Below are 21053 nucleotides of genomic sequence, written 5' to 3' on the forward strand. Positions count from 1 at the left end.
GAAACAGGCGCGCAGGGTGCGCTTGTATCGCCTTTACGTGGCTTTATCTCTACATTTTATTGTCCGCTGCCTGCGCACGTTCCGCGCTATCTTTGTTCACTCACTGCCGTCATTGCAAACTCGGGTGAAACTCGGGCGAGCGCCAAACTCGGGCCTTCCGGCATAGCGCCCCTGAAGGATGAATAAAAAAAAGGCGTAATACAGATTCATCCTAACCTGCAAGGGTAAAACATTTTTAAGGTGATACACAATTCCAATAGATCGAGAAAGGGTAAGAGATATAGCTTCTACATGGGCATCCCATGTCATTGTCGATGTAAACAGACTGTCAAGAAATTTGAATCTATCGACATATCTGATAGTGTCGTGATCTAAATAAATCGGGCTGAAAACAATTTTCTACGTTCTGCTCAGGTGAGAGGTATTATACCATTGTGGCTCCACACCCATACGGCCACACGGCACCTCCTCACGCCGTAATTTCCATCACCTTACCGAGTGCATTTTTGCAAAGTGCATGTTTCCGTACAGAAGAATTCGCAGTGAACGCGTAGAACACATGGCTCAGACTTTTCTGAGCAGTAGCAAGATCGCTAACCTCCGCACTCTCAGCCAGAGGTATTTTTTTGATGCCTACTTCATTCCCATTTAGACCATTTCAACTTGTAAACTACACCCAGCGGATAAAAACTGCATGTCTCATTAATCTTGAACTTAAACTAACATGGTCGGTGATCAGTTTTCCGCCTTCTTTATCGAAGTAAAATTCATTTCACACTCCAAATTTTCGCTGTGAGGTTATTACGGCGCTTTATTGAAACTTGGAAAAAACCATCTTGGCGCCTGTCCGTTGTCTCCTCGCCTTCTTTTGTCCTTCTGAAATTAGTTGTGCCTAGGTGGTTTTTCCCAAGCTTCAAGATGCAAAACGAACTAGCCCGTCAACATGCTTTCCTGAACTATATTACGGCGCGTTTCTTCTTTTTGAACTGAGGCTGCTCAACTTCTTTGTGTCGATATCACTATAATATTTTTTTTTTATTTTTTGCTTGGCGCCGGGTCTTTCGGCGACCAACTGGCTAGTTTAGCTTCGCTTCGGTTTCCAAAAAAAAATAAAAATAAAGACTCGTGTGCTATACAGCCGCTTGGGGTCGCTTAGGCAACATGGATATGAGATTGCTTAGGGTACACACCTTCTGTGAAGGTACGAAGAGCCCTGGCTTCATCCTCTGTGGAGCCGTATATAGCGGATCCGTCCAGGTACGCAGTAAGCTGATTAAGTTGCTCACGTGGTCCTGCGATAGACATCGGCGGTTGGAGGTATTGAGGTGAGTTGTGCTAGAACAACTAATTCATACGAAGAGGCTCCCGGAGACAGCAAATGAAGAAAATGCAAAACATTCTAAAAATAGTTTCCCCTGCCTTCAATGTCAGTGTTATGAATTCCTAAGTAGTCTATTTCTGCCCGTGCTGTTAACTCTATTGCGGCGGTCTCCCCGACAATTTAAAGCTTTCACCAGAAAAGTTTCCGTGTTTCGGAACAGCACACATATCAGACCTAACGCGCTTAAGGTGTCGCGCAATCAACAGGCTGAAATATGTTATCCTGATTTTTAATGTCCTGACGCGAATAATTCAGGTTATCCTCGGCAGCCTGAAAAAAAAAATGGCTCCGGTAGTGATCACGGAACTGTAATTGGCCGTACAAGGATCCAAAAGCAGGAAGCGTTAAAGAAGAATCCAAATTTTTGTCACATAATTAAAGTCCCTGAAGTACTTGTGCCAAAATAGTCCGAAAATAGTACAAACAAGACCAGGATTTCTAATGTTGTTATTTAGGATAAACTCTGCTAATCAGTTAGTTGCAGTCCATTTATCTAGAGCGCTGAGACTAGAGCGCTGAGAGTAATTGTAATGTATTACAGCACGATACTCGATGTCCACCGCGTTCAATTCTTTGAAATTCATGGCTTTTTCCTGTCCACAAATCTGAAATGCTAGTGAAACACCCTGTTCACTTGTTTTTCTTAAATTTTTTTATACTGTTCAGCAACATGCCAAGAGCTTGTACTACGTCGGAGTCAATCTCCGCCATTCACACACAATTCAGCTCACCGAAGTTGCACTTGGGTCTCGGAGCAGCCACAGAGCGCACAAACTCCATGCATCCCTGCTGAAACTGGCCATAGAAGCGGTCTTGGGGCGAAAGGTCGATCTGCATACAGGCGAAGTGTCGCCTACTCGGATTGGCGATCAGTTCAGGGGCGCAACAGGTGATGGCAGAGCCGTTGCTGACTGCGTAGGATAGCGATGGAATGCGGACATAATTATTAGTTAACAGTTTGGTTTGGTTTGCTTTGGTTTATGGGGTTTAACATCCCAAAGCGACTAAGGCTATGAGAGACGCCGTAGTGGAGCGCTCCGGAAATTTCGACCACCTGGGGTTCTTTAACGTGCACTGACATCGCACAGTACACGGACCCCTAGAATTTCTCCTCCAACGAAATTCAACCACCGCGGCCGGGATAGAACCCACGTCTTTCGGGTCGGCAGCCGAGCACCATAACCACTGAGCCACCGCGGCGGCTTAGTTAACAGTTTAATGTCGATGGTAGTTGGATATTTTATACCATGGCGTTGTAGCAAAGCCACCGACGAAACTCGAGTTCTTCAATTACAAATTTTCCTGAAGTTCATATTTTTGTAGTTATAATATATCCGGAGATGCCAGTGGCAACAATCGAGTTTTTGACTATCGAGTTTTAATAAATGTACCTATTTCTTTGTTATAATCTAACAGAGGAGAGCGGTGACAACATCAAAAGCTTCGCTTTTCAATTGCGCCAAATGTGCACATTATTTGTTTCATATCTATGAAGATTTCCGCATTGCGACTTTTTGTCTCCTTGAGTTGGTGTTAAGAATAGATAAAGCAGCCTGGTAATCGTCAGATGCAAACAAAATTTTAAAGTTTCGCTGCCGCTAGAAACAGGTCGGCATTACCTGATCCTTGAGCCAATTACTCACCTTGTGATGGAAAAGTAAACCTACTTTCTTAGATAATAAAACTTTCATGAAGAGAGACAAATCTCAGACTTCCAAGCATCGCACCGTAGTGCACGATTCCTACCTCAATAAAAGTTTCCATGTCTTTTTAGGCGCTAACAAGCACATGTCTAATTTAGTTAGTAATAAACTTGCTGTCCATTTTTCACATTTCCACCAGAACCAATGTGCTTGAAGAAGTTGAATAAGCCACTCGAAAACTGAAAATAGAAGTTCGTAGTCTGTAATGGTACGCACGGGCTAGCCAAAACGCAAGAAATTATAACCACTATGCATCTAGAATGCTTTTCCTAAACGGTTAAAGCAGCAAGCGTGTACTGCGAAACGATTCGGTTTTAGAGCCACTTTGGAATAATCATTCGGCGCTAGTTGTTGCGTTGACTTACACTGAGATCCTGACATTTGATGCTCTAGATGACAGTGCACTGTCCGTGTTCATATTCATGCTGCTGTTCATGCATGGCCCGATTGCCGTTTTGTATATTAAGTGCCAGGTGACGTGAAGGAGGCGAACGTAATGTGACTACATACTACTCTCTTTGCTTTGAAACGTAATGATGGTGCAGAGTAAAAACGCTTGAATGTAATTAGTTTTGAAGGGAAGGTTCTTTTCTGCATTGCTGAATGGCGACCTCTTTACTACCACAATTTGTGGATAGACGCCTGCCTGAATTTAGGACGGCAGCTAGCTTCGGTCAAGCACAGAGCTGTCAGTATAAGTCCTCTACACTGCGGTGAGAAAAACCGGCCTTTTCAAAAATATTTCGTACTAAAAGTAGACACCATTTCCATGCTTAATACGGTGGAAATTGGCAGCACACAGAGTAAAATGGAGATGACTTTCTTTAAAATGCTTGAATCTAAACAAAAATGAAAGTATTTAGTTTCGTTAGGCCAAATACGACATAGGTGCGCTAGCATTGGTTGTGTGCTTAGTTTAACTTGGTTATTAAGGGCTCCGCTCTAACGGTATGACGCGATACTGTTTATGAATCCATGCCTAATTATGCGTATTTGGTGATTCTCTACTCAGCATTTATAGATCACTGGTAGTCTTCATGTAACTTCAGCTACAGTGGCGCAGCGGTTAAGCTGTGCGCCACAGCTCCTGGGCAGGTAGCTTTTTCCAGCACAGCCGCTGGTAGATCTTGTGAAACCCAAGATGCTCTTCCCTAACAGCCTGTGGCGGCCCTTAATTAATTGAACTGCCAGCTTTCTTGGCGAGTAGTTTCCTCACAGTCCGATGGGAAGATTGTGATTGCGTCACAAGGTCACGTGACCTAGGTGGCCCATCTACCATCTAATGGTGGCATGTGGTGGCATGTGCCATGCAGGTGGCATGTGGGTGGCATGCGGGCCACCAAGAGGAGGTTACTCGCAACTGCTTCAGAACACACTGGGACCTCTTGGAGAATGGCTAAGCGGATGAGTGGAAGATCTAGTTTAGCACGCTAGAAAAATATCATGCAGTTTCTCCTGCGCAGTAAAAAACACATCACTCACATCGTGTTCCTCCGGTCAAGGTGAGGTCATGGTCGATGAACTGGGCAAATTGCATTAGCATCAACGTGTGCAGAGGATTGGGGACGTCGGCGTCCGGCATCAGTGTCACAGAAACTGTCCTTGCATTTGGAAGCGGTCCTCCATCAACAGCAACACGGGGAGTTGAAAGGCCTGTTGGAAAAGAAACAGAAAGTGCACTTTTAATAACTTGAAAGCGGAAGTGATAAGCTGTGAAACGCCTACGACTCTGCACAGAGGATTGGTAGCAGTCGTGCTTTCATGACGCAATTATATTTACCAAAACTCTCGCATGCAGCTAAGCTTTATCGAAGTAAAGAACAGGCGTGGCAAGCATGTCTCGAAAGCATCCACTCTCCCGCTTCCATGCCTGTTCTTATCTTACCTTTTCACAGCCTTGATCGCTGAGCCATTTATCAAAATACTAGTTGCTCCACCCTTTGCTGAAACCCTTAAAGCATATTTGTGCGCATTTGTTTATATAGAGAGCTCGCGTGTTGTCTCAGAGTGTGCTTCACTTAGCACCGATTTCATAGTGTCAAGCGAATACGCTTCATACCCTTCATATCGCATATCAAATTTAGCATAGGCTAGGTAGTCCTGCAGAAATACTCAACTCGTGTCGCCGTGCGTTTTGCCTGAACAAATCATCGTGAGTAAAATTGCTTCAGTGCTCATTGCTTAATGAGCGTGCTTCATGCATTGCTTCACGAGCTCAGTCGCCATGTAGGCAATACACGTTTCTGCAGTCAACAGCGTTCTTTTTTTTGCAATACGTAAGTCCCAGGCCATTATTCCTCCTTCACCCTGAGCGCGAAAGCAACAGAAGCCATGCAGACTTTCTCAGTTGAGAGCAGTTCCTGGATCCGCCTTAGTAACGGTATGGCGATACCATGTAGCCTGAAGAAAGTCTGTCAAGCAGCCTACACCATAAAATCACCCCTTCTGTACTGGCAAAAAAAATCTTGAAGGACATTCAAGCATCAGGCCGCATCATCATCAGCCTCACTACGCCCACTGCAGGACAAAGGCCTCTCCCATGTCTCTCCAATTAACCCTGTCCTGTGCATGCTGCGGTCACTGTATCCCCGCAAACTTCTTAACCTTATCCGCCCACCTAACTTTCTGCCGTCCCCTGCTGCGCTTGCCTTATCTTGGAATCCACTCCGTTACCCTTAAGGACAAGCGGTTATCTTGCCTTCGCATTACATGACCTGCCCAAGCCCATTTCTTCCTCTTGATTTCAACTAGGATGGCATTAACCCGCGTTTGTTCCCTCACCCACTCCGCCCTCTTCCGATCTCTTAACGTTACATCTACCATTTTTCTTTCCATAGCTCGCTGCGTTGTCCTTAACTTAAGCCGAACCCTCTTTGTTAGCCTCCACGTTTCTGCCCCATAGGTGAGTACCGGTAACTTACAGCTGTTGTATACTTTTCGCTTGGGGGATATTGGCAAGCTGCCATTCATGATCTGAGAGAATCTGTCATATGCGCTCCACCCCAATCTTATTCTTATAGTTTCGGAAATCAAATAAATAGATGGCTTATTTAGAAGAGCGTTCTAAGGCTTGCGCACTGACCATCGGCGTAGCTAGGTGGTAGGAGCCTCTCGAAGGCAGTCAGCGATTTCCCCCACTCTCGGTTCTCCAGGTTATTGCAGAGTCCGTCTGGAGAGCGGAATTTCGTTGACGGGCAGCGCGGGATCTTAGGGCAAGCGTCAGCGATCACAGTGTTCTGGATGTTGAACCTCTGGAGGCCATCTCGTCCTTGCAGCGAGTCCAAGTTGAATCTGCGAATACGACCACAAAACGATTGACAGCCATCTCGGCAAAGCTCCAAATTCAACAAAACATTTTTTCACGAGAAATTTTCACCCCCCCCCCCTTAAAATACTGCCCTGCGGGTGACACAAGGTCAAAAGTCAAAGGTCAGTTCACGTTGCGGGTCATCATATCACTGGCATTCATAAAGGCCTTAGGTTGAAGGCCTTTGCCCTAAATACCTTAGAATTAAGGGTCTTTACCTGGAAGGAATTTATCCTGCAGGCCATCACCCGAAAGGCATTTACTAAGGTGTCTTTCCTCTAAAGGCCTTCAACATAATTTCCTTTTACCCTGAATGCATTCAACTTGGAGGCCTTCACCGTAAAGGCCTTCCTTTTAAGGTCTTTATTGCTGCCACTGTCATGAGATTGTATAACTCTGGTATGACTTCATAGACTTTGATATCGAATGGTATGACAGCAGCAACAAGTGATCAGAGGCTTCGTGCGGGAACTATAGTGCTACTGCATACTTTATCACAACGTTGGCATTATCATAGCGCCCCGATGGCAGTGAAAAGTGTCGAGGCAGAAAGAATATACGACCAGCTAATGCATTGTCCTAATGACTAGAGACGGCAAATTATCGCCAGCGCCCACTCCTCCCCCTCCTGAGGGCTTCGCTAAGATTTATTTATTTATTCAAAATACCTTACAGGGCCCAGAAGGGCATTGATTAAGGGGGGCAAAAACAATAGATTAAGCAAATAGGAAGAATAAATTAAAAACAACACGTGATACCAGGCAAAAATTAAACACAATTATAAATATACAGGGCAAAACGAAACTACAAGACATACATCACCGCGGGCAACAAAAATTAAAATAGTAGCAAGAATGCATCGCATGTGCACAGATGGAAGGATGCGGGATTTCCCGCTCCTCTCTAATTGTCTCTGAAACACTGCTCGGGAAAACAAACAATAGAGGTGCACCCGCGGACCAAAAGGCCACACATGCGCTGAAGTTCTCCTTAGCCCTTATGTACACCCATTAAACTGCAACTTACGTTTACATTTACATTTAAAAGTATGCCCTCACGTGTATACGAAGGCTGAAAAACGAGGGTAGTCTCCTTTAAAGCTCATGCTTAAGCATAAAACTACGTATGTCCAATCTGCTATGAGAAATTCATGCCGCATTCTGCTCCGCACCGGGCGTGCGACATTGCACAAACCAGGAAAATAGTTAGGCACCTGATTTACAGAGCTAAAATTGCAGCTTTTTTAGACCTCGTCATGACATCTAGCGGATAATTGTGTGTCTTGTAATAGATTTATTGGTTGCTTCAAGAATACTCCTGTATTTTTCAAGCAATGCGTGCAATTCGAGCGTGGGTTTATCAAACCTTGCCATATCTGAAGGCCAATGATCCTCCTGCTGGTACACCTTCGTGACTACTACACGTGAAAGAGGTTTGCAACTTTTATAGATTTTGCTCGAGATCATAAATTCCACTTCTTGAATTTCTTCTTTTCCTTATTCGTCTCCCTTCTGACTTGAGTGGTTAGTCTGCAATGAAATTTTTTGACCTCTCTTACGACGTGCACAGTTAAACTGTATCTTATCTTTACGTTCCTTGGTTTCATAAAAAAATTTGTGGTGAGGCATCACTGCATGCCCAACTTCTTCATTCTCTTGTCATCATCATAATGAACCACACGCACAAGGGTTGTAGTTTGATCACCTTTTTTCCAATCATAAATTGTGACTGGAACCAACCGACCTGAAATTCTGACTGATGTCTGCGCAATCCTGTCTTAGATTCTGTTTTGTAAAACTGACTTTCGTGCTTTCCATTGCTATGTGAACTTTTTGTCATTGTGTAATAACTCTTATTTCGCAATTTAATCTGGGTTTCTTATAGATGTGACACTGATGGCATCATTTGTATTGTCTTTTTTTTACCCTTAGCACCTTTGAAGGCTTTTGGTGCTGTGCAATGAATAAATAAATATCAATAGAACAAGCTCTGCTTCCGGCTTTGAGAAAGATTGTAATGAAGGCCTCGAAATTGATTTACACCGCCTCACCTTAAACCTGCATGAATTTGTAGATACGCGGTCATTTCTGCATTTTCCTTAAAGGGGTGACGGTGCTGCCGGGAGTGAGTCTGCTGGCTACTGCCAGAAGCCGAATGCGTGACCCGTTTCACATATCACTTTTCACTGCTTTTTTGCGATGATTCTATCCTCGAAAACGCACTGCGAAAAAAAAGGCTTACTTTATCATCTTCTTGGATTCTAGAAATGCTCGGGATTCTGCAAGCAAAACAGCCTGTGAATAAAGACGGGCAGAAAACATACCTCCGTGCTAGCTCTTTTGTAGCTTCAAGGCCTATAAGGCCATCCCTTCCGAGGGACTGAACGTCGAGCTTGAAGCCGAAGAACGCAGCGTGTTGAGACGCGGTAGATCTCTTGTCTTTCGAAAATATACCTGCGAATAGAAGAGAGTCCCTGAAGACAGAATGCTAGTGCATGTGATCGATGAAGGAGGGATGAAGTACAACAAATTATTGTTAACTCCTTATGGCGTAAAACAAACGCTTATGTTCTCCAATCTACAACCGCCGCGGTGCCTCAGTGGTTGTGGTGCTCGCCTGCTGACCCAAGAGACGCTGGTTCGATCCCAGCCTCGGCGTTTGAATTTCGATGGAGGCTAGATTCTTGAGGCCCTGTACTGTGCGATGTTAGTGAATTTTAACGAACGCAAGGTGGTCGAAATTTCCGGAGCCCTTCACTACGGCGTCCTTCGTAATCTGAGCCACTTTTGTCTTTAAACCGTCATAAACCATAAACCTGTCTGCTATGCCTTTTGCTTTATTCAGAGGGATCGCGCATTAGTTGCCTGAAATGATATTAATAGTCAAAATTTACTTAAACGACTGGGAACACTGAAAGTGGGCTGCTTTAAATTTCGAATTATGAGAAAAGTCAATAAGTGTTGCAGACAGCATATGACGCCAGGAATAGCACCCATGGAAAAGTGTGTAAGCAGAAAATATTTTCTTCGGTTAAACACTCACGTAACTAAAAAGCAGAACGTTATCAGATTTGAATATAATATTGGAGAAAATACCTTGGTCGAGGTGCAGAGTTTCCGGTACTTAGGGGTGACAGTGACGCATAATCTAGACTGGCGTATTCATATTGAGAATATCTATTCAAAAGCGTACCAGAAGCTTTGCTTTCTTAGGAGAAAACTTCCAAACGCAACTAGAGAAATTAAGTTAGTCGCCTACAAAACGTTTATACGACCAGTTCTGGAATATGCGAATGCTGTGTGGAGCCCTCACCAAAAATGCTTAAAAAAGAAGGTAGAAAGAGTACAGCGGATTTCAGCACGTTTTATATGTTCAAAGTATCGCCTATACTGACTCGGTTACAAAGATGATGCAGCAGTGTGAATTGGAAACGCTGGAAATTAGAAGAATAAAACATAGACTCAAACTTTTTTTCCAGATAATGCAAGGGACATTAAAAATAAATAAAGAACATTATGTGAAAGCGCCTCTAAAACGTGGTTCCCGGAAAAACCACAGCAGGGTACTACAGCCTATTAACACACGTACGGATGTGTACCGGTATTCTTTCTTCCCTGACGTAATTGAAATGTGGAACAAATTGCCAAGTGATGTTGTGGAGAGTATGAACGTGCAACAATTTGAGCTAGGTGTTGATATATTTTTGAGAAATTGTGTACAAATTTTGAACTCTGACTCATGATTGATCATTTATGTATTTGTTTTTGTTCCCTCCCTGTAACGACCCTCATTTGAGGGTTAACAGTATGACCAAATAAATAAAAATAAATAAATAAATAAAAAGATTTCACGAAATAGTGTCGAGGCCTCTAAATGGACCAAAGATAGGTATTAACGTTGCAAATGGGAAATTGTGCAGCTTTTGGTGACAATCTGTATCCTGTCCTTGAATATGGGCATGCGTGTACTGCTAAAATTATTTTCTGTTTCTTGGAGACCACAACCGCTAACTCACAAGAAGCACTGTCGGGAAGCTCTCTATTTGTCGACTTCATTTTCGTTTACCTCATCGGCGCTAGTTTCGCAAAAACTGCTTAATGACCAGCAACGTAAATTCCTGACGTACCGATTTGTCAAGCCTTAAAAACTTGAACAGAGATGAAAACAGCTGTTTTCATTGTTGATGAATTACCGACACTTATATAAAGATATAGATTCTTGTTTTACCGACACTTCTTTGATCAAATGGTAAACAAAGAAATTCGCACGGAGTATAAAAAAATTTATTTGCGCTGCCACAAGATGAGATTAATGCATATAAGAAATTCCTCAACTCATTAAGTGCCTGGCCCTGAATAAATTTAAATAGGCTTGGTTTAAGGAGGTTTAACGTTCCAGAGCGACTCGGGCTATGAGGGACGCAGTAGTGAAGGCCTGCGGGAATTTTGACGTTCTTTAAAGTGCACTGACATCGCACAGTATACGGGCCTCTAGAATTTCGCCTCCATCGAAATTCACCCGCCGCGGCAGGGATCGAACCCGAGTCTTCTGGGCCAGCAGCCGAGCGCCATATCCACTCAGCCACCGCGGCGGAAATATAGCGCCTTTTGTTGATCAGAGAGTATTGTAAAGAATATATTGGAACTGAAATATCTAAAGAGGCTCTAATTCTACTTAGTACGCAATCACTGGTTTCAGGGCGGCACCTCTAACCTCTACTGATCCATCGGCATAGGTGTTCTTTGCAATATTAAACAAAGTTGGAAATAAATTACGGAAGAAAACTGAAACAATGTTTGTGCTGGACACCACGATAAAACGTAGAAAACGACAGCTGGACAAGTTGGTGTAGTTTCACTTCTCTACACACGCTTCTTTCGTGCTCCCAAATAAATCAAGAAAAGATCACCAGCACAAATATTTCAATTCTTTCCTTTCCGAAGTACAAATTTCTGAGCATTCCACGCTATTCCTAGAACCTACCGGCAAGCAACAGGGCAATTAACACACTGTGATATTACAATCCCATACAGCAGAAATATTGCAAGCATCCGAATAGGAATGCAGGTTATTTTCATTTAACGCAGTTCTTTTCCCCTTGCCTTGTGCTTTCTGCGATGCAGGCGCATGTATAGGCTTTACTATTGTCCCGATGATACAGAGCCTAGCACTTTGCCCATATAGTTAGGCATTTAAGCTAGCACCGAAGCTCCACATCTTTTCAGGACGAGATGGTGCTTTCTACACACCTCTGAAAATCTCGGTAGTTTCAAAACGCACAAAGTGCCTGAGAATTAAACTCTAAAGCAGAGACAACGGCATGATACTTTAGACTTAAGCTCTATGAAAGAAAATTGGCGAGTTCTAGCTGTGTGAGCAGCTAGATGTTTCATGTAAACATATTGCTCCCTGTTCTGGCAAGGACGCTTGCACGGTATGCCATGGATGATGGTTGCCCTCAAAGTGTCAGAGCGATTAGCAACGGGCGAAGAACACCCGGAACATGAAGGGCGGCCTGACGGAGTGATTAAGTGTGCTCCGACGTGTATGGTGCTCTAAACCGACCGACAGACATAAAACTGGGAGTAGGAGACACCGCCCATGTCTGTGCACATTAGTGTAGCAAGGCCACGCCTTTTTCAGTCCACTGAAAAATTCCCCTCCTACCTCTAAATGTGTACGGTCTGGAATGGTTGTCATAGACAAAAGTAGCGCGTCTCACTTCACGCATACACGTGCTCCCATCAGCACTTGTACACCGTAAAAGGTGAATTCGTGGAAGTCCTTCAAGGTTAGCATCTATACCATCGGCTTTCTCAAGTTGTCTTGTCAACGTAGCAAAGGCAAGCTATGCAATTACATCACCATTACATTTATGCATCAAGAACAGGACGAATTAGTGATCGATAGCGCGAATATCTCGCAGTGATTGCTGTATTGTCCATATCAATGCTTGTTATGCCAGTACTGAGCGTATGGTTGATACTATACAAGTATATAAGGTCAGCAAAAAAAAACAAATACCACTAATGTGCAGGTAGGATTTGAGCTTATTTGTTTTAATTAATATCACGAACCAAAATTTAATGTTATGACGATAACACACCCCAGACTTGTTGGTGGTGGACCGTTCCATTGACAACTGCGCTGTTTATCATGTCGAGAAAGCTCTCTCATGCAGCTACGGAAGGAACAACTCAACTTAAGCGAAGTTAAACAAAAAACTCCCTCAAAACTACAACGAAACTAAAATTCTAGCGATTGTTGAAAACAATAAAGTTACGGTACTTAAGTGGCGAAATAACATCTGAGAAACCAATTTTTATAAAGATGGGCTTTCTTTTATTCCTCTCAGCTTTAAGTTATCGATGGCCACTAAATCTAATACGTAAATAGACACCGAAAGCCCCATATGTATAAAGTAAGTTTCTCTAGTATTCCGGTGGCATTAACGTCAGCTTCAGCGCGAGAATTTTAATCTTTGCTATGCCACAACCACGCGGGACAACTTGTGAGGACGAAAAGATGATGGCCAGCCAATAATATTCAGTGCCATCGCTAGATCAGCATCATGTAGATTCATCTGACAGCCCAAAGCGGGAGTAGAGAAAATGCACCTATCGCAGTCTGGCTAACGACCATGGGATGCTCGGTGTTTTTCGTAATCCACAAGTTTGCACGCAAGCTTTTAAATAACGCAGAACGGTTTTACTGTTTATATGTGAACTAATAACTAGTTCAAATCTCCGTACTTTTGGGAAACTGTGGACAAATATAGTGGCATCCGACACATTTCGAACATGTGCAGCCGACATAATAATTTTTTGAACACGTCACTCAGGAGCTATTATTTTAGCGCCCGCTCGCAACACCGCCACCCCGTATTAATACCATCTGATGGAGCACGCATGACTCCTCAGACCTTTCATGGCGCACCAGAATATTTGGTGAGGTAGGATTTAGGTTTTCGCCTTGTAAACACCACCCGGATTCTTTAACAAAGTTTTCTCAAGGGTAGAGCGGGTCCTGACGTTATCATCCCGCCAAATTCGAAAATGTGATCGGATGTTCTATTTCCCTCCATTGGATTGTCATATGGGATTATACAAACCAGACTTTCTCGGCCACCCTTATGCAACCACTAATGCCAACTAAACCACCTTAATCTACTCAGAAATTCCACATTATTCACTGAACAGTCCCGACTAAATTGCCCTAATCTACAAACTAATCTCCGCTAATCCACCTTAATCCATTTCCTTTGGTGAGCCAGCTTCCAAATATTTGGGGTCCTTTGGAATATTTCTGGGTTGGCCAATTTGCTAATAATTGTCATCTTTAAAATGAAGTTAGGAAGGCCCCAAGTTTTCTTTCTTTCACTGGTATCCCAAAAAGATTTATAGGTGGTTGAACTTCGTTCATGTGTTCCTTCGGCACTGATATCATGATACAACTTATATACAACTTCGCACCCCTAAGCCTCCTAAGATACCCTGCACTCATGCTGATATCACATTGCGTCAAAGGCACTTATTAAAGCCCACACTCCGCCTAGAGTTTAGAGCTCGCACTGCGCCTAGCCATCAATAAAGATAAACTCTACAGTGCAGTGGAATGCGCGTGCGGGCGCAGACTTTTCGCTGAATGATTGAAGCAGCACTTTTCAGTTCCAGGAAGCTGCACTTTAGGTGAACCAGGAGGCGCTTCAATTAGGGGTAAGGAGGAAACGCTAAAAATGCAAAATATCGCTGTGAAGCGAAAGACTATAAGGCTTTATGTAGGGAGTCATTGCTCGAGGTCTCCGACAACTGCTCCCTTGTTCTTGAAATCCTGTTGTCATCAAGGAAGGGAAAGGTACCAAGCGGTAGCTTTTAGGTTCATAATAGAGCGCAGGCTTCAGTACTCACGCTGGCACGGCTGGCATTACATTGTCTGAAAAAGTACTCACTTCTTTTCGTCATGTGTGCGCAATACCTTTGCCAGGGACAGTAGTATGTGCTTGTCAGCCGTCATCAATAGAGCGTATTTAAAGTTCAGTGCTCCTCCTGTGTGTTCCTTCGTCCATCGCCCTGTTTATTCTTTTTTTGCGCTTCATTCTTTTCCAAATTTTTCTCTCATGAGCAAAACATTTTGCAGAAAACGCAGAACGAACACATACTAATAAATTCAACAAAGAAAAGACCTACCATCGTTAAGCAAGGCTCTCTCAGCTTGGTCTATCCCGCGCACAATAGTCAGGCTGGCTCTGCCCGCGATGTCCAGATCCTCTTGTGTAATATCAGGCAGTGAAATAACTATGGTTGTGGTCCCCTTTGGAGGCCGGCGTACTGCACCTGTGGTCAAAAAAAGAGCTAGAGTATGGGCCCCCGCAAATCCGTGACCGGACATAGCAGTTTTAAAATAGTCGCAGACCCCAGAAAGATAAAAAAATACTTTACAGCTAGACATTAAGCAGCGCCAACAAAAGGAACAAGTCAAGTGCTTACACACATCCACCAATATCTGTTATACGATGTTACCGAAATTATTAGCGCTTCTACCTTGTTTAGAATGTATTTCTTTCATCCTGCCCCATTGAAAGATATGATTTCCCGCTTTCTATCATAAACTCCTTTGGCGACTCTTCCTGAGGTGAGGCTTTATGCATGAATATTATGAAGTCGTGCAGGCAACCTTGGCTGTATATTGCATAAAGTTAGAAATTTCTTCACCTAACCCATTGCCAGGGAAACTTATGCAGGCAGGATAAAGAAAGAAAAGGAACCAATTGAAAAAAGTAGTTTTCTGGGGTTCTCAAGAGCACCTATGGCCGTTGTTTCACCTGAGATGTACTGCGATTTTTAAAATGGCCTTTTTGAAGTTTGGAGACCCGCGGTAGAGACACGGGTTGAGTATAAGGCTGCTTTAGCAAGTCTCGCTCACTTACTCTCTCGCGCTGCAGGAGGTGTGCTCAGGGGGCAGCACACGCGGTTTCCTTTCTGCCCGCACAGGGATCGGGCGATGTCTTGAACGTCGTTGAACTGGAAGACGCATTGGCCCAGGCCCCTGCAGATTCCTGGCTGGCCGTCTGCTGTTTGGCACGGTTCTTTGTTGCCTCCGCCGCGGCCTCTTCCTCGGCCTCCACCTCTGCCTCCTCCCCTGCCTCTGCCCCGGCCCCTGCCACGACCTCGCCCTCGTCCCCTGCCTCGACCTCGACCAGGGCCTTCGGCGAATTCGAAGTCTCCTGCACTCGTTTGACCGCGATGCATAAACACTTGGCCGCGAATTGCTTTGAAATGATAGACAAGGCGAGGCTTTGACGAAAGCGTGATAAGGAACACTGGCTTAACAGAAGCAGAGTTTCGTTAATAGTTACGTTTCGCTCAAAACGGTAGCGAACTTAATTTCAGGCTCTTGTAGGTAAGCAATGCCAAGCGTTAAGCAACTACAGCGTTGCAAGAAAAGGCCCGCGCCACTACGACAGCACAAGAAAAAAAACGACACATGCGCGATGCGCGCCCTGCCTTGACCCACGTAACAACTCGTCAAAAGATATGTTATTATGAACTACTAGGTTCTCTATTCGTACGACAAACTGATTAACAAAAGATTGTTCTTTATTAGGGGCGCATAATGTTGAATTGCGCCTCGTGTGCTAGTGAATAACCTAACTTCCTTGTGTTACATTGGTCCGGACATTATGGGTAAAGTCTGTGGAGAAAGCTAATAATTTCCCGTCTTACTTGTTTCCTTCAAGTATTCTTTGGCTCAGTTTTCTTGTTTTCACATCATAACGATGCCAGCGCGCTTCGAAAACTGTTACGAAAATGCGCGATTTCGCCCCGAAAGTTCAGCAGTTTCAAACGTGTTTCGACGGAAACCGGTAGGCTAAACAAAACTGAAATGAAAATAAGAACAGTTAGTAAATTGGTTCTGCGATGAGCTCGGGCGCCATGTTTACTAGAGCCATGATGCCGCAGTGGCGTTGGAACCGCATTGGTATGCAAAAATTATCTGTTCCATTCCGTAAAAAGTGTTCATTGCCAACCGATTACTGATTGATATTCTCACAAGCCAAAGTGCTGTCAACACTCATCACAGATCCAGGCCATGCCCTGTAGCCTGCTTATTGCCTGCAGCCTTGTGTAGACGACATTCCTCAGTTACGCCGCTTGTGAGGTTGTCGACCAGGAGGGGGGGGAGGGAGCGCGTAGTCACTTAAATTGTGTCTATATTGCGCGCTTTCTATTAGGTGAAAACGAACGAGCCAGTGCAAAGTTAACTTGAAGGATATAGCTGCAACCATTATTTCGAACATGCTGTCTACATTTTTCATTGAGGCATTTGTGGTGAAGCAAGAAAAAAAATTCCATATCTATGTTTATTTATCAAGAAATAAGCGGTATTAGAAATATGCGGAACTGGTCAAGAAGATTTCGTACAACACAACAGTAGAAGAGTGTTCTTAATCTCGATGCCGTGTTTTAAAGCTCGGTACTGCCAAGCTGAAGCAACATACAAGTCAAGGCACACACAGCAGCAGCAAAACACTTTATGTAGCACCTTAGAGTGCATTTTGTACATTGATTTCTTGCTATATGAGAGACCGCAACACTTTAATACATTTTTAATACATTAAGTAGGTCACCCCAGCTGCGGAATGCACACAAGGCCGCTTTGAGTTGCTTTTCTACTAAATAATGGCTGCGTTTGGGCGATTTGGTTAGACATGTTAAACCTGGAAAGCGCATAAAAACAACGGACAACAGAAAGAGACAGCGCTCGTGTGTCTGTCTCTTTCTGTTGTCCGTTGTTTTTATGCGCTTTCCAGGTTTAACATTTTCTACTAAACGCCTCACCAACGAAAACGTGGCCTTATGACGAGATTACACCACACACTTGTCCACAATGACACTTTCATCGCTACTGGTGGTTTTATCAATGCCGGGAAAGCTCTCTCGTGAAGCTGCGACAGCAGCATAACAGCTAAAACGAAGTTAACTCAACGTCAACTAGTACCCGATGTCCTGCCCTGCTGCACATTTGAATGGTATAATGCTCATGAACTATAATTCCTCGACTTTATTGCACCTGTCATGCTCCTGATATCGATTTTCCATGCTGTCCACTTTTACGAAGATGCTATAAAATGCAAAAGGCATACAACTGTTCACCTTCTAGTATAAGCGAAAAAACTCCATATTATGCCATTGTAAGAGCTTACAGGTCTCACTCATCCTCAATTTTTGTGCAAGGGAGAGGGCAAACTTTTTTCTATTTAAAATACATTAATCAACATCAATTCACGTGTTTAAAGATGCTTTCAAAGTTGCTGTCGGGTTTTGATTCGAAAGTCACACTGAGGTTAACAGTAATTCGCGTTTTGCACAAAATTTCCGGTGGCTGTTGACTAAAGGAAAATAAAAAGTTATACCTCCCCCTCTCTGTGCAATGGCCAAGTCAGCAAGGAAGAGAACTAGTAGTAACAAGTAGAGGATCCGCATCTTGGCCCCTGCAGATAGGAAGGAGTCCTCTGGGATGTCGCTGCCCCAGTGCTCGCACAGACTTAGAGCACCCTGAAAGGGCAAGTGGTCGGGGGTTAAAATGCGCCGCATTATGGATTAAGTCTACAATCGAGATTTCAAGTTTAAATATTCTCGATGGTTACTTAAGACGGTCCAGAAAACGGCTTCCAATGTAATCCTACCGCCTCGTTTACATTATCTTCTGCGAAATCTCAGATTAACAAAAGGTGTGGGTTTCACATTTCTTTCTACCCAAATGTGGCTGCCGCGGTTTGATTTTACAAGTAAGAACCTTTTGTTCAGCACCAGAGCGCCATCATACGGCTAACATTCACGACAGTGAGACCGTGTTATGGACCCACTTCCTCAGAACACTTTCGCAGTGGCATGGCGGATGAGTTCTAAACCGATTAATCTCATCGTACGAAGAGGTCGTAAAAAGAAAATTTTAAGAAATGTGTTTGCTTGCTGGAACAACCAGTTCCAGCTTTCTAAACCGGCGGCCTTAACTCTACTTCGGAGTACCCCTTTATAGGTTCTTTTGGATCATGCCGGCAAATACGTATGTATTCTTTTTCGGATGTCAACATAAATGCTTCTTATAGAAAATAATGACAAGCCGTATTAAGAGTTCTTAAGCTTGACATGAGCTAAGAAAATCAAAACTGTTGGACTCCATATTCATCTCGGCCACATTCTATACTTTGACGTATTCATCGAGCAACGCACTGGTGTTTTTGAATCGCTGCTGCGTTTAATCGTTGCAACTTCTGGCAGATATCAACTGTAGACCTCGTCTTTTCCAGATAATTACCTAATCCTTAAGGCATCAAAGCAGGTTCTAAATTATGCCCAGATGTCGTTGATAACAAAATAATATTTTCCTTTTAGTACCGGGTTTCGTATATAATGTGCACCCGCTGCGGTGGTTAAGCGGACTTCGCGTTCAGCTGCTGAGCACAAGGGAGCAAGATAAATAATCGGCAGCGGCTTCCGAATTTCAATGGGGCCAACATCCAAAAACCCCTTTGCTCTGGTCGACGCCAGTGCAAGTTAAAAAAAAAAACAAGCCAGTGCGCATTATTCCACAGCCTTTGTCTGCAGCCTCTGTCTAGCTTTGAAACTTTTAATCCTGCACGGCTTGAGAAAATGCAAGCTCTTTTTTTTCATGCCAGTCTGATATCGAATATGATGGTGAATTTTAATATAGGAATTTTAGTACAAAAAGATAAGCCCCACGTGGGAGAAAATGAGCCTATGAATGTGGCTGGCTCTATGACCTCGTGACAATTCAATGCACAAATACTGGGCAAGAAAGCAATTGAAAATAGACCCACCTGTGAGTGCAGGTGGCGATGAAGGACCAGCCTTACAGGGGTTCCTGCTGCCAAAGGCAGCCCGACGACTAAGTCCGCTACTCGGCACGGACTCCCGACTGCCCAACGGAAGTTTGCAGCAAGGGCGTCATAGAGATTTCAAGAGCCGTCATAAAGTACACTCTAGAGCTTCACAACTCGCGTCACCAGCAACTTGACGAGACGCCCGTCGGAGTCAAGGAAAAAGAGTCCCTGCGCGTACTTCATGATTCCTCCTCCATAGCTCTCTTTCTCAACGTGGGAAAGGCCCCCCGTTTATGTCTGTGTCACGTGGGATACACACGCAAAAAAGTACGCGCATGCAAAGAAAGGCATCTTTTTTCGTATTCTTTCTCGCACGACCCGTACCAGGTATGCGCACGTCGGCGACATGCTCGCAAATGATTTCAGGAAAAAGGATGCAGGCGTTGCGAAAGGCTGAAAGAGAGAGTGCATTTCATTGAAGTTATCGCGTCCGGTCCCGCGCCTTCACCTTTGAGCGCATTGGCGCTTTGCGCACTTATGTTTTTTTTTTTTTTATCGCGTGCGATTACCGCCGACCCCGCTTGTGGTGTTTGTGCGGCAAAGACGAAAGAAATATGGGTCTTGCCTGTAAGCGAACGGTCAAGGACTCGGAGGCAGACGCGGCGCGTGTTACGCAACCCTTTCCCGTGGTAAACGGCGCACGACTACGAGCGATGAATACTTGTCCTTCCAACGCCTCGGGATGGCTGCCTGCCTCGAGACGAAGCTTTGTTGTTATTTGGATGCTCTCGTACAACGATCACGGTACGGAGGTAAAGCGATCCTCTCTTGCTAGTCAATGCTTGCTAGTTGCTGCGCTCAAACAGCATCGACGCTCCTACTAGAAAAAAAAATTGCCACATTTTCTGCACGAATACACCGTACAGTTACAAAACAAAGGCCGTGAATACATATATAAATATACCAGGTGTTGAGATAAGCTGGACACTAATTTTTAAAAATAGAGTTGTTGCTTAAAGAGGTACTAGTGTTGGCAGACGCCAAAAGTGAGGCGAATCATGTGAACAGTTGAGTAATTTACTAAATGCTAATAGTTAACTTATGGACTATTAGCAACTGGTGCCCACTTGCAGTTAGAGATATAGAGCTAGCCGTTGTAATAGACGTATCAGTTGTTATAATTTCGAAAACAAGATCACCATCGCCCCTGTGGCTCAACCAATTTGGACCATATCTTGCGCCATTCGAAAGTTGCGCGCCTGCGGGGAGCGCAACGCGGCGTTCAATCAAATCGAGACACCCCGTGGCACACGTACAACAAGACAATCTCAGCCCCACCAGTGCTGCAGTGCTGCCCTCTCCTCGCCTTTTTGCTCCCAAATATGAGTGGGGCTGAGATTGTCGCGTTGTACGTGTGCCACGGGGTGTCGCGGTTTGATTGAACGCCGCGTTGCGCTCCCCGCAGGCGCGCTGCTTTCGAATGGTCCAAGATGAGGTCCATTAGTTGGGCTACAGTAAGTTTTTTATTTAGGAGAAAATTTACAAAAAAAATATGTCCGGGTTGAGTAGGCTAAAGGCAGTTTCCCGCCTGAAGAGGCCATCCCGCCCTTGACAGCAGAGGCAACTATTTACAGAGTTTGAAAACACTTGTAAAAAGTACATAAAAACAGATCGTAACAGGGAAATTAGAGACAAAGTATTTAAACCATGTATGCACAACATATTTGCAAGAGACACAAGGATACAATAAGTTTAAATACAAACAAAAGAAAAAATGCCAGCTTATGCACATCATAAATAAAATAAATCAAATAAAAA

General features: G+C 44.0%; 1 protein-coding gene across 1 annotated transcript in view; it reads right to left on the reverse strand.

The window, feature by feature from the left end:
- LOC149324875 (immunomodulatory peroxidase-like) overlaps positions 1 to 19456 on the reverse strand; it is a 35414-nt gene extending 15958 nt beyond the window's left edge. The window contains exons 1-9 of the mRNA XM_089565248.1: positions 19233 to 19456; positions 17805 to 17946; positions 15318 to 15614; positions 14578 to 14724; positions 8715 to 8844; positions 6167 to 6375; positions 4567 to 4737; positions 2113 to 2292; positions 1191 to 1292 (exon numbers count right to left, since the gene is read on the reverse strand). Coding sequence (XP_089421374.1) covers positions 1191 to 1292; positions 2113 to 2292; positions 4567 to 4737; positions 6167 to 6375; positions 8715 to 8844; positions 14578 to 14724; positions 15318 to 15614; positions 17805 to 17874 — 1306 coding nt within the window. The 5' untranslated portion in view covers positions 17875 to 17946; positions 19233 to 19456. The remainder of the gene's footprint in view (positions 1 to 1190; positions 1293 to 2112; positions 2293 to 4566; positions 4738 to 6166; positions 6376 to 8714; positions 8845 to 14577; positions 14725 to 15317; positions 15615 to 17804; positions 17947 to 19232) is intronic.
- Positions 19457 to 21053: the final 1597 nt, after the last annotated feature.

The sequence above is a fragment of the Amblyomma mixtum genome, unplaced genomic scaffold (genome assembly GCF_055824585.1).
Source record: "Amblyomma mixtum isolate Tamu unplaced genomic scaffold, ASM5582458v1 scaffold_13, whole genome shotgun sequence".
Taxonomy (NCBI): Eukaryota; Metazoa; Arthropoda; class Arachnida; order Ixodida; family Ixodidae; genus Amblyomma; species Amblyomma mixtum.